The sequence below is a fragment of the Hylobates moloch genome, unplaced genomic scaffold (genome assembly GCF_009828535.3).
Source record: "Hylobates moloch isolate HMO894 unplaced genomic scaffold, HMol_V3 SCAFFOLD_6, whole genome shotgun sequence".
Lineage (NCBI taxonomy): Eukaryota > Metazoa > Chordata > Mammalia > Primates > Hylobatidae > Hylobates > Hylobates moloch.
The window spans coordinates 81,817,851-81,829,986 of record NW_026652281.1 but is presented as its reverse complement, the minus strand read 5'-3'; the positions used below and the strand labels follow the sequence as shown (position 1 = coordinate 81,829,986).

At 54.7% G+C, this 12,136-nt stretch overlaps 1 protein-coding gene across 2 annotated transcripts; it reads right to left on the bottom strand.

Annotated features, from left to right (window-relative positions):
• Window positions 1-1,019: 1,019 nt before the first annotated feature.
• Window positions 1,020-5,451, bottom strand: BCKDK (branched chain keto acid dehydrogenase kinase). Of its 2 annotated transcripts, XM_032157223.2 has the most exons (12): window positions 5,356-5,451; window positions 4,418-4,789; window positions 4,257-4,325; window positions 4,053-4,163; window positions 3,719-3,766; window positions 3,521-3,640; window positions 3,345-3,443; window positions 3,083-3,156; window positions 2,625-2,753; window positions 2,455-2,544; window positions 1,817-1,975; window positions 1,020-1,723 (listed from the first exon to the last, which is right to left on the bottom strand). In XM_032157223.2, the coding sequence occupies exons 2-12, from the start codon at window positions 4,610-4,612 to the stop codon at window positions 1,579-1,581; spliced, it is 1,239 nt and encodes a 412-aa protein (XP_032013114.1). In that variant the 5' UTR covers window positions 4,613-4,789; window positions 5,356-5,451; the 3' UTR covers window positions 1,020-1,578. The 2 variants fall into 2 exon arrangements, with proteins under 2 accessions (XP_032013114.1, XP_032013115.1); XM_032157224.2 differs by lacking the exon at window positions 3,521-3,640.
• Window positions 5,452-12,136: the final 6,685 nt, after the last annotated feature.

Here is a 12,136-nt window from a genome sequence, read left to right as displayed (position 1 = left end):
CATGAATCCTCTCAGGGACTCCAACCAGAAACATCCCTTCCCAGCTCAAAACCCACCCATGGGCCAGCTGCAGTGGCTCACGCCTGTAATCCCACCACTTTGGGAGGCTAGGGTGGAAGGATCATTTGAGCCCAGGAGTTCAGCCCGGGGCAACACAGGGTTTTGTAGAAACCCTGTTTCTACAAAAAATTTTAAAATTTAGCCCGGCATGATGGTCCCAGCTACTCAGATGGCTGAGGTGGGAGAATCTCTTGAGCCCAGGAGTTCAAGGCTGCAGTGGACTCTGCAGCCACCATATTCCAGCCTGGGCAACAGAGCAAGACCCCATTTCTAAATAAATGAAAACTCACCCATGGATCCCTACTGGCTCAAGATAAATCCCATGTTTCAGGGCCCTGGCCTCTGACTGCTGCCTGCCTCTCCAGCCTCAGTGCCCTGCCCTGCAGCTGGCAGGATTTTTCAGTCTAGCAAGTCACTGTGGTTTCCTAGCCCCTGCCATTTGGCTTCCAGATACAACTTCCCCTCCATCCCCATGAAGGGTAGGAGATGGTACAGGCCTAGAGCCAGCCTTATGAAGTTTGCTGTGGGAGCTCACATGTGAAGGCAAGAGAACTTTCCAGTTCTCCTCCCAGCCCCACCAGGCCGCCCTTAGGCCTTTCTTTTTCCCTGGCAAGGTGGGTAGGGTGTTCCCACCTAAGATGTCATCTGGAGTTCTGATTCAAGTCTAACCTTGAGCCTACCTGATATCTTTGCCCAAATCCTTGGTCTTCACTATCAGGGCCCCACCTTTCCTTGCAGTGGGGCACCCAGTCCCTGCTAGGGTCTGCCAGGGCACAACCTTGTATGTTCTTTTCCTTGGCAGCAGCAGCAGACACAGTATTTTTAACCTTACTCAGGCTCGGGAAGCAGTTGGCTCAGGAGTTTGCCCAGTCTGGTGACCTTCACCTCTAGAAACTGTGACTGCCAGGAAAGGAAGAGTCAAAACTGATGCCTGAAGCTGAGTCAATCTGGGCCTTCAATATTATCTGGGAACCGGAAACATTCGTTCAACAAGATGAATGAAAGCTCTTTGTATAAGGTGCTGCAGTCATCCCACTCCCACCAAATCAAACATGCAACAGACTTGGGGCCCATTCTACTCCTGGCCCGCCAGGCTCTCAGGGCAGGTAAGAGACTGGGATACGAACCAGTTCAACCCAAGGGCTCAGTGAACCTGAATGGGGACAGAAACAAAAGTTCACCTGCCCTCCCCACACACGGGGCCCAAGAGGGCATTCAAAATGTGAACTTTAATAACAAACAACAGGTCAGAGTGGGGGTTCCCCAGGAACGAGAATGGCGGAGCTGGTGCTGGAGGCCTCAGGGTGCCCACTTCCCCCCTCCAAGGTCTGGAGGCGAGGAGGCAGTGGACCCTGTTGAGGCGGGGCGGTGCCCAGCTCCATGTAAGTCCATCTGTCTGGGGCCCTGAGACCCAAGATGCAGCAGTGTGTGGAGCAGGGGGCCGCTCTGCCTGACCCGGGAGGTCCTGCAGGGAATGTGGCCCAGGCTGGTCAGGCGAGCAGGCCAAAGGCTGTGGGGTCAGATCCGGAAGCTTTCCTCCCGGCCATCGATGTGGCGGAGCCGCAGGTAGACGTCCGTGCCAATGCCCTGCAGGGACTGCAGCTGCAGAGACCCACCGAGGTACTCCGCGTAGGCCCGTGACGTGGGCAACCCGAAGCCAAAGCTGGGGGTGGGCAGGGGGACAGGACAGGAGGCTTCAGAGGCTTGAGTCTCCTGGGGTCCCCCACCCCTCCATCCTGGCCTGGCAGGGTCTCACCCGTGCATGGGTCCTGACTGGGCGCCACTGTGCATGTCCAGGTGGCCAAAGAGGGGGCTGATCCGGGGGTCCTGTGTGCTGGCCTCGGCGGTAGTGAAGTGGTAGTCCATGACCCGGTCCAGATCTTTGTGAGCGATTCCTCCACCACGGTCTGAGATCCTAGCAAGATGGCAACAACAATGGGCTTGGCTCAGCTTTGACAGGGGACTCACCACCCCCCAAGCAGACAGTGCAAAGTCTGCCTTCCTGTCCCTTCCACCCAGAGCTGGAATGTGGTCCACCTAGACCCTTGGGCCTTGTTTGTATCATCCTCACCTCTGCCAGGGCCACTGACTGCTTATACCTTCTCACAGGATGTGACATTTATCCTCGGCCCAGCATCCTAGACCGACTCCTGACTGTTTCTCAATTTCAAACTCCTCAGCTGCTGACAAAGGCAGGATACCTACACCTGCAGCTGGCTCCAGATCCATTAATAAGCAGCTCATGACCATCTCAGGATCCAGAGAATAGTTTCTCTGGTCAGGGACCAAGTCCCAGAATGGGGCAGGAAGGGGCTCAAGGTCCTAGATCAAGTCAGAAACAGTGCCTCCACCCCCATCCCATCCACCTCAGCCCAACTCCCACGCGAGGCAAACCTGATGATCAGATCAACATCATTGTTGGCGATGGTGATGACCACATCTGGGACATTGTAGGGAGTGTCTAGGTGACTCTCCATTGTGGCTCTATGCAGAGAGGAAAGACCAGTAGGTAGAAGCACCCCGGTTCCTGGCCGCCCCCCACCCAGCACATCCAGCCACCCTACCTCATGGCATTCTTGAGCAGCTCCGGCAGGATGTAGTCCAGTGGCATAGGGATGAAGGGGAACCGGGCAGCCACATGGCCATTGATGCGGACACGGGGTGCATTGCCATACTTGTGCTCACACAGGCGTCTGCGGACAGGAGCGAGGGTTCAGTCAGGGGCCCCTCCACCAGTGGTTTGCAACTGGAGACAATTCTGCCCCCCTAAGTAATATATGGCAATGTGCAGAGACATTTTTGTTTGTCACAACTAGGCAGTACTGCTGGCGCCAGGGATGCTGCTGAACTTCCTAATGTGCACAGGGCAGCCCCTACAACAAAGAATTATCTGGCTGGAAATGTCAATCATGCCATGGTTGAGAAACCCTGCTCCCCGCAGACCATGCCCCGGGCAAGGGCTCAGACCCAAGCCTTCCCTGCCCCAGACGTCTGCCCACCCCCTGAGCCATTCTTGCCTCACCTGGCAAAGTCCACCCACTTCTCAATAATCTTCTTTGGTGAGAGACGAGTACAGATGATGCCGACAAAGTCAGGCTGGCCGGAGAAAGGAGGTCAGGACTACCCACGCCCCTAGCCCCACCCCAAGATGCTGGCAACTTCGGAACTGCCCCAAAGCACCAGCCCCACAGCCTCAGCCCCCAGGCCCTTGACCCGGATCCCCAGCCCAGTCTCCTCTGTCTCACTTAACGTTCCCAGGCGGGTTTCAGGTCCCAGAGCCCCACCTTGTCCTCATGCAGCGCCAGGTGATGCGTGGCCAACATGCGGATTCCAAGCCTCGAAGTCAGCGTCTTGTCCAAGAAGTAGCGGACGAGCTTTTCATCCTGTAAAGAGTGAGGTCTCAGAATCCTGTGCCCTTCCCAGCCCCCAGCAGGCCCGGCCTCTCCTTTGCTGCCCCAACCTCTATGTGCTTCCGGCTCTCACGCAGGCCCTCTGCCAAGAGGGTCACCACATCCTTGTGGTCATCCAGCAGCTGTCGCACTAGCTGGCAGTACTGGGCCTCGTCCGCCTGGTCCTTGATCTGCAGGTCACAGTCATGAGGAAGGGTGGTCCAAGCCCAACCTCTCAGCCCCTCACCCTGCTCTGGCCCAGCACTCACCAGAGGGAAGTCTGTCAGCTTCTGGAAGGCACGGATGTATAGCTCATGCTGCAAGGAAGAGGTGTGGGAATTCACAAAGCCGCATGGGCACTGAGCAGAGAACAGCCACCCCCACCTACCCATGGGGATCACCACCCAGCTGGTTGACCACGTGATCAAACCCCCACTTCGACCCTTCCAGGCTCCATGAATACACACCTTTGACTTCTGAAGGCCTGGGGTTGAATCCTGTGTGGCCCTGACACCTTTATGCAAGCAATCGTCTGCCACTCTGGGCCCCAGACTTGCCCCCTGAGCAGGGTAGCCCGCTGACCTAAGGTCCTCTCTACCTTACCACGTGCAGTATGGTGGGGTTGCAGCCAATGATGAAAGGAAGGCAGCGGAAGCCCTTGATGCGGTGAGCAATCCTCACTGGAAGTTCTTGCTGCAGGTACCGAGCACTTTTCTAGGAGAAAAAGAAAAGGGAAGGCGGGGCTGGAGCCTGGGTGTCTGGGAGAGCTCCAGGATCCACGAGGAAAATAGAGGGCGTGAATCTTACCAGAAGGTGGCTGCCGTCCTGAGAGCGGCCAGCGTAGAGCATCATGGTGGGCGTGAGGCGGACTGAGGGCTAGAGAGGGAGAGAGGCCTTGAGCAGAGAACCCCCAACACTCTCCCTCGCGCCCACATCCCGGACCCTGGGCTCGACGCCCCCTTGCGCACCTTCTCCGCTGCCGCGTCGATGGCCGACTGGTTGTAAAAGGAGGTGACGGTCTTGGAGCGCTCCCGAGCCATCTCCACGTGGTGTGTGTCGGTGGCTGACGTGGAGCGGGCCCGGAGCGCGAGTGCGGGCCCTAGGAGGGGCCGGAGCGGAAGCCCGCCCCGGGGACCGCTCCCCAGCACCGACGCCAGGATCATCGTCCTGCTCCTTTCAGACCCGGTGGCTGCTAGGGCTGAGGATCCGCTAGGGCTGAGGACCCAGGCGACTCAAAATGGGGCAAGGGGGTGTGGGTAGGTAGAGGCTCTTCTCCGACTTCAGGGACCAGGGTGCGTCGAGGATGCTGACAGGCTCAGCCCGCGGAGAGCAGCTCCCATCTACCGGGGCAGGGAAGAGGAAGTTGTAAGGATCCGAATCCACAGAGCCCGCACCATCTCTCCACCTGTGCATCGGTCTCCCCAGACCCCGGCGACCTCTCCCCACCCCTCCCACCGCCTCCCCAGACGCACACAGGCCGCGCCCAAAGGACCTAGCCTCCCGGGGCTTCTATTCCCCCACCCGAGGCTCTACTGGCGGTGGGAGGGCTGTTGGGGGAGGAGCCCCTCAGACCCTTCCAGCCCAAAAACCTCGCCCCAGCGCCCCGGGGTCCCGGGTACCCTTCTCAGGGGGCGGGGCTGCCCCTGCCTGCCCAGCGCCTTCAAACCCGGGCCCTGGGAGCGCGGCCAGCGGACGTGCAACACCAGCCCTGGGCCCCTGGGGCTGGCTCGGGAGGGTGCGGCACCGAGTCCCCAGCGGGACCCCCCACGCGGGTCACTTGGCTTGGCCTGGACGCCCCCCATATGGTAGATGCCAGCCCCGTCTGCGCGCCCGCGCTGTGATGGAGACTGCGGATGTGCGCCGCGGGGCCTCTGCGGACTGAGTAGGCCGGGTTCGCCCCACTTACCGCGGGGCCGGAGCCAGGGCCCGGGTCCCAGTGGAAGGGCTCGAACAGTCCACTCGCCGGGAGCCCAGCCGCCTGCGGCCTCCGCCGCCGTGACGTCGCGTGGGCGGCAGCGCCCGCTGGGTCCTGGGAGTTGTAGTTTGGTCTGAGGACGTGCAGCCCCAGGCGCCCGCGCATCCAGGCCACGCCCTTGCTCCCGGACCCCAAACAGCACCGCTTCCTCTACGCGGCTCCCGAGGCTCTCCGTGTCCCTCCCGGCCTCTATCTCCTGCTCTATGAAACGGGCTCCCTGGGAGCTGGAAGATCTTAGATGTAAAGCGCACAGATCACGCCCTTACCTGACTCCTTCTCGGAGGTCTTGTCCTTCTTCCAGTTCTTGGTTCATTTATGGGAAGCCAGGCTTCAAACCCCAGCTCGGCCCCTTAATTTCTGGAGCAAGTTATTTAACTGCTCAGTGCTTGGTAAGATGAAGAGATATCATCAGTTTCGGGGTTGTGTGGATTACATGAATTTATATGAGTGCCTAGAACAGTGCCAGGCGTGGAATTAGCACTATATAACGGTTAGGCATTATTATTATTCACTCATGCCTGCAGAGAATGCAAGTCGCTGACTGGGTGTCTTTTCTGCACCAGGAGAGGAGATCGGGCAGTGAGTTGAATAGATCTTTCCGTGCCCTGCATAAGAAAACAGTTTCAGTATCATTGGCTGTGATGAGGACTTTCAGAGGAGGCTGCGGGAGCCTCAGATAGGAACTGAGACACCTGTGTAGGTGCAACCTGAGTAGGATTTGCAAGGGAGCAGGGTGGGAAGGGTGTGTGGCAGGACAGACAACAGCCCAGATGGTCTGAGGATGTGGCTGGAGCCATATGGGATCTGGGAAGGAGAGGGGCGGCAGCAGAGAGCGAAGGATAAGTCTGCATTTGTCCTAGGGTAGTTAGGAACCACTGAAGGGTTTTAACTGGTGGGCTCTCCCCCTTAGACAGAACCCCTTGTCTGCAGTGATTTAGAGTGGGGCGTTTGGTGAGACCAAAGGCACAGAAACCAGTAAGAAGACAATTACTTTAGGCCAGGCACGGTGGCTCACGCCTGTAATCCCAGCACTTTGGGAGGACGAGGTGGGCGGATCTCAGGAGTTTGAGACCAGCCTGGCCAACATGGTGAAACCCCGTCTCTACTAAAAATACAAAAATCAGCCAGGGGTTGTGGCGGGCGCCTGTAATCCCAGCTACTCGGGAGGCTGAGGCAGGAGAATCGCTCGAACCCGGGAGGAGGAGGTTGCAGTGAGCTGATATCCCGCCACTGCTCTCCATCCTGAGCAACAAGAGCAAAACTCCGTTGCAAAAAAAAAAAAAAAAAATTATCCAGGCAGGAGGCGCTGGAAGGGACACGTTTCAGTGTGTGCACGTGCATATATGTGTAGTGTGTATTTGTACTAATTGCAATTTTCCTTACCATGGTTATATATTTCCTAAATATGTTCAATAAAAAGTGCTAAGTGAAGCAAGTGACATCTTTGGAGGCTATCTTTTTTTATTTATTTGGAGATGGGGTCTCGTTCTGTTGCTCAAGCTATAATACAGTCGCTCCATCGTAGCTCACTGCAGCCTCCAACTTAAGTGATCCTCCCACCTCAGCCTCTCAAGTAGCCGAGACTGTAAGTGTGCACCACTATCCCCAGGGTGATTTTTTCCCCCTCAAGCAATCCTTTTGCCACGGCCTCCCAAAGTGCTGGGATTACAGACATAACCCACCGTGCCTGGCCTATTTTTGTTAGAGCCGGGGTCTCGCTGTGTTGCCCAGGCTGGTCTCAAATTCCTGGCCTCAGCCTCCTGAGTTGTTGGGGTTACAGGAGTGAGCCACTGGGCCTGGTGGCTGTCTTTAAACTTGGAGGTCAGCCGGGTGCAGTGGCTCACGCTTGTAATCCCAGCACTTTGGGAGGCCAAGGCAGGCGGATCACCTGAGGTCAGGAGTTCGAGACCAGCCTGGCCAATATGGTGAAACCCTGTCTTTACTAAAAATACAAAAATTAGCCGGATGCAGTGGCAAGCGCCTGTAATCCCTGGTACTCGGGAGGCAGAAGAATCACTTGAACCCGGGAGGCAGAGGTTGCAGTGAGCCAAGATTGCGCCAGTGCACTCCAGCCTGGGTGACAGAGCGAGACTCCGTCTCAAAAATAAATAAATAAATAATAAATAATAAACTTGGAGGTGAAAAAAATAAATAATAATAAATATAAACTTGGAGGGAGGACCCCTCACCGTGACTGGCCTGCCTGAGCAATTGGGGGCAGACCACGGGAAAGGGGTGTCCTGCATCTCTGGGTTTCCTCTTTGCCCCCCACCCACACCATTCCCACCCATTCTTTCCCAACGTCCTGGAGTACAGCCAGGCGGCAGCAGCCCTGAGGCAGGCACGGCTGGAGCCCGTGGTAGAAGGGAGCGGGAAGGGTGTTCCTGGCAGGGAGGACAGGCTGCGCAAAGCAGCAAAGGACTGGCAGTGGTCTGTGCGCCAGAATCCGGCGCTCACGTGGCCGCGGCGTGGACAGGAGCCGCAGGCAGAGGAGGCTGCGGCTGCCACGGAGGTGGAGACGTCTAGCACAGGCCTCACCCCATTTGACCCGGCTCGCTAGGCCCCGGCTCGGCCCGGACTCGCTGCTGCCCCCGGCGGCGGAGGTTGGACATGCACCTCGCGACCCCCTTTTCAGAATACTGTATACAGGTCAGGTGGCTTTCTAAGCGCTTTCAATGTATTTTTAAAAATTTACATATACTCGATGTAAAAGAGAACTATATGTATTTATTTATCGAGACAAGATATCGCTCATGTCACCAAGGCTGGAGTGCAGTGGTGTGATCACAGCTCACTGCAGCCTCGAACTCCTGTTCTTAAGCAATCCTCCTGCCTCAGTCTCCCAAAGCACTGAAATTACAAGTGTGAGCCCCACGCCTGGCCTACAACATTATTTATTTTATTTTATTTTATTTATTTTTATTTTTTTATTTTTCTGAAACAGTGTCTCACTCTGTTACCCAGGCTAGAATGCAATGGCATGTTCATGGCTTACGGCAGCCATAACCTCCCTGACTCAAGCGATCCTCCTACCTCAGCATCCCGAGTAGCTGTGACCACAGGTGCCTGCCACCACACCCAGCTGATTTTTTAAAAATTTTTGTAGGGACGGGATCTCCTTGTGTTGCTCAGGCTGGTATCAATGGACCTTCTGGCCTCAAGTGATCCTCCCATCTCAGCTTCTCAAAGTGTTGGGATTACAGGCGTGAGCCACTGGGCCCAACCAACTTCTTCTTCTTTTTTTTTTTTTTTTTTTTTGAGACAGAGTCTTGCACTGTAACCCAGGCTGGAGTGTAGTGGCACAATCTCAGCTCACTGCAACCTCTGCCTCCCAGCTTCAAGCAATTCTCGTGCCTCAGCCTCCCAAGTAGCTGGGATTACAGGTGCATACCACCGTGCCCAGCTAATTTTTGTATTTTTGCAGAGATAGGATTTCACCATGTTGACCAGGCTGGCCTCAAACTCCTGACCTCAAGTGATCCATCCACCTCGTCTTCCCAAAGTGCTGGGATTACAGGCATGAGCAGTGGAGAAAAGCAGGGCCTGGCCAACTTCTTACCATATAACTTTGACACTTCTTGTATCAAGAAGTGAGGGAGTCTATGTTCCTTCCCCTTGGAACTGGGAAGGCTTGTGATTACAGGGGAAGGGATGCTATATGACTTCTGAGTTTAGATCATAAAATATGTAGCTTCCACCTGGCTTTCTGGAGCACATGTGCTAGAGTCCTGAGCTGCCAGGTGGGCAGTCTGACTGCCCTATATTATTATTATTTTATTTTAAAATTGAGACAGAGTCTTGCTCTGTGACCCAGGCTGGAGTGCAGTGGTGCAATCTTGGCTCACTGCAGCCTCCACCTCCCGGGTTCAAGGGATTCTCCTGCTTCAGCCTCCCAAGTAGCTGGGATTACAGGCATGCACCACTGCACCCGCATAATTTTTAGTAGAGAAGGGTTTCTCCATGTTGGCCAGGCTGGTGCCCTGTATGAATTATTTATTGCTGTGTAACGAATTACCTCCAAAACATAGCACCATGCTGGAGTGCAATGGCACGATCTTGGCTCACTGCAACCTCTGCCTCCCGGGTTCAAGCGATTCTCCTGCCTCAGCCTCCCTAGTAGCTGGGATTACAGGCACCCACCACCATACCCAGCTAATTTTTTGTATTTTTGGTAGAGACGGGGTTTCACTATGTTGGCCAGGCTGGTCTCCATCTCCTGACCACAGGTGATCCACCCACCTCAGCCTCCCAAAGTGCTGGGATTACAGGCATGAGCCACACCATACCCGGCTCAAACATAACATCTTAAAAACATTTTTTTTAAATAGAGACAAGGTCTCACTATGTTGCCCAGGCTGTTCTTGAACTTGAACTCCTGAGGTCAAGTGATCCTCCCACTTCGGCCTTCCAAAGTGCTGGGATTACAGGTGTGAACCACTGCACCTGGCCAATATCTTGAAACAATAAACACTGGCTGGGCGCAGTGTCTCACGCCTGTAATCCCAGCATTTTGGGAGGCAGAGGCGGGCGGATCACGAGGTCAAGAGATTGAGACCATCCTAGCTAACACGGTGAAACCCTGTCTCTACTGAAAATACAAAAAAATTAGCTGGGCGTGGTGGCGGGCACCTGTAGTCCCAGCTACTCAGGAGGCTGAGGCAGGAGAATGGCATGAACCTGGGAAGCGGAGCTTGCAGTGAGCTGAGATCGTGCCACTGTGCTCCAGCCTGGGCAATAGAGCAAGACTCCATCTCAAAAAGAAAAACAAAACAATAAACACTTATCACACACAGTTTCCTTGGGTCGGGAATCTAGGGGGTTCTGGCTCAGGGTCTCTCATGAAGTGCAGTCAAAATGTTGGCCAATGCTACCGTCATCTGAAGGCGTGACTGTTTTACAGAATCTGATTCCAAGGTAGCTCCCTCACATGCCCAGCAGGTTACTGCTGGTTGTTGGCAGTCCTGTCATGCTCAGGGTTGGGTTCCAGCCCCAGCTGAGGTGTGAGACGAACCAGTGCACGTGAGGCAGGGAGCTAGAAGAACACTCAAGAGACAGCAGGTAAATGAGACATGGCTTTATTCAGCAGCTTTCTCATCATCAGCATCTTACTCTCTCACTGTCTGCTCTGTCTCAGCTGCTTACTCCGGCAGCTCCCCCACACACACGGCTGTGTGGCCAGCTCTCCCTTCAGGGTCAGCAGCTTCACTCTTTGTTTTCTTTTCTTTTTTTTTTTTTTTCCTGAGGCGGAGTCTTGCGCTGTTCCCCAGGCTGGAGTGCAGTGGTGTGATCTCGGCTCACTGCAACCTCTGCTTCCTGGGTTCAAGCAATTCTCCTGCCTCAGCCTCCTGAGTAGCTGGGATTACAGGCATGCGCCACCATGGCCAGCTAATTTTTGTATTTTTAGTTGAGACGGGGTTTCACCATGTTGACCAGGATGGTCTCAAACTCCTGACCTCGTGATCCACCTGCCTTGGCCTCCCAAAGTGCTGGGATTACAGGCATGAGCCACCACGCCCCGCAGCCTTACTCTTTCTCCCTCTGGGCATGAGCGAGCTGAGCTGTGTCTTGGCTTCCCCGAGACGGACAGCTCTGGCTTTCTCTCTTTCTCTGGGCACAAGCACCTGCACAAGAGCCATGTCCCATGTCAAGCCATGTTGGGCCGAGCCCTGTGCACAGTGTCAGCAGGGCAATTATACCTTTTACAGACAACAGTGGCTCAGAGCCAAGTGATGAGCCTTCCCATGTTATGGCTACACGGCTGTGATAACAAGTGGAGCTATATGCCTGCACTCTAAACTCACTGAGTCACTCTGGATGTTTACTTTGGCCTATGCCCACTTGACTGCAGCACACCCATGTTTCTTACAGGGCCTCAGTTCCTCACTAAGGATACCTCTCCCTAGGGTTACTTGAGTGCTTTCATATCATGGTAGCTGGCGTCGTCTAGAATGAGTGATCTACAAAGGAGCAAGATGGAAGCCACAATATCTTCATGATTCAGCCTCTAAAGTCACACACTGTCATTTCTGCATTATCCCAATGGGCCAGTTCAGCCCCTTTCTTTGTGAGAAGAGACTTCACAATGGTATCAATACCAGGAAGCAGGAATCACTGAGGACCATTTTGGAAGCTGACTATTAAAGCCTTGAGGCTTTAATGCTGTGAGGAAGCCCAAGCTAGCCCATGCAGAGGACGACATGGATAGGCCCGGAGACTACTCAGAGAAAGGGAGAGAGAGTGCTAGGTTATCTTTCAGCTGTTTTAGCTGCTTATTGTTCCAGCTTTAGCCACCATCTGACTGCAATTGTATGAGCCAGAAATAGCCAGGTAAAATGGTCTTCCCAAATTCTTAGTGCACAAAAATTGTCAGAGGCTGGGGGCAGTGGCTCACTCCTGTAATCCCAGCAGCACTTTGGGAAACCAAGGTGGGAGAACTGCTTGAGCCCAGGAGTTAGAGGCAACATAACAACTCGTCTCTAACGAAAAAAAAAAAAAAGGAAAAGGCCAGGCACAGTGGCTCACGCCTGTAATCCCAGCACTGTGGGAGGCCAAGGAGGGTGGATCATGAGGTCAGGAGTTTGAGACCAGCCTGGCCAATATGGTGAAACCCCGTCTCTACTAAAAATACAAAAATCAGCTGTGCATAGTGGCTGGCGCCTGTAATCACAGCTACTCAGGAGGCTAAGGCAGGAGAATCGCTTGAATCTGGGAG

Bases quoted from the DNA above. Each gene is read 5' to 3' on its own strand.
- BCKDK (XM_032157223.2), bottom strand. From the start codon at position 4,612: ATGATCCTGGCGTCGGTGCTGGGGAGCGGTCCCCGGGGCGGGCTTCCG. The intron at 4,164-4,256 runs GTAAGATTCACG...TTTTTCTCCTAG, and splicing joins AGGACGGCAGCCACCTTCTG to AAAAGTGCTCGGTACCTGCA. The intron at 3,767-4,052 runs GTAAGGTAGAGA...TCTTCCTTGCAG, and splicing joins ACCCCACCATACTGCACGTG to CATGAGCTATACATCCGTGC.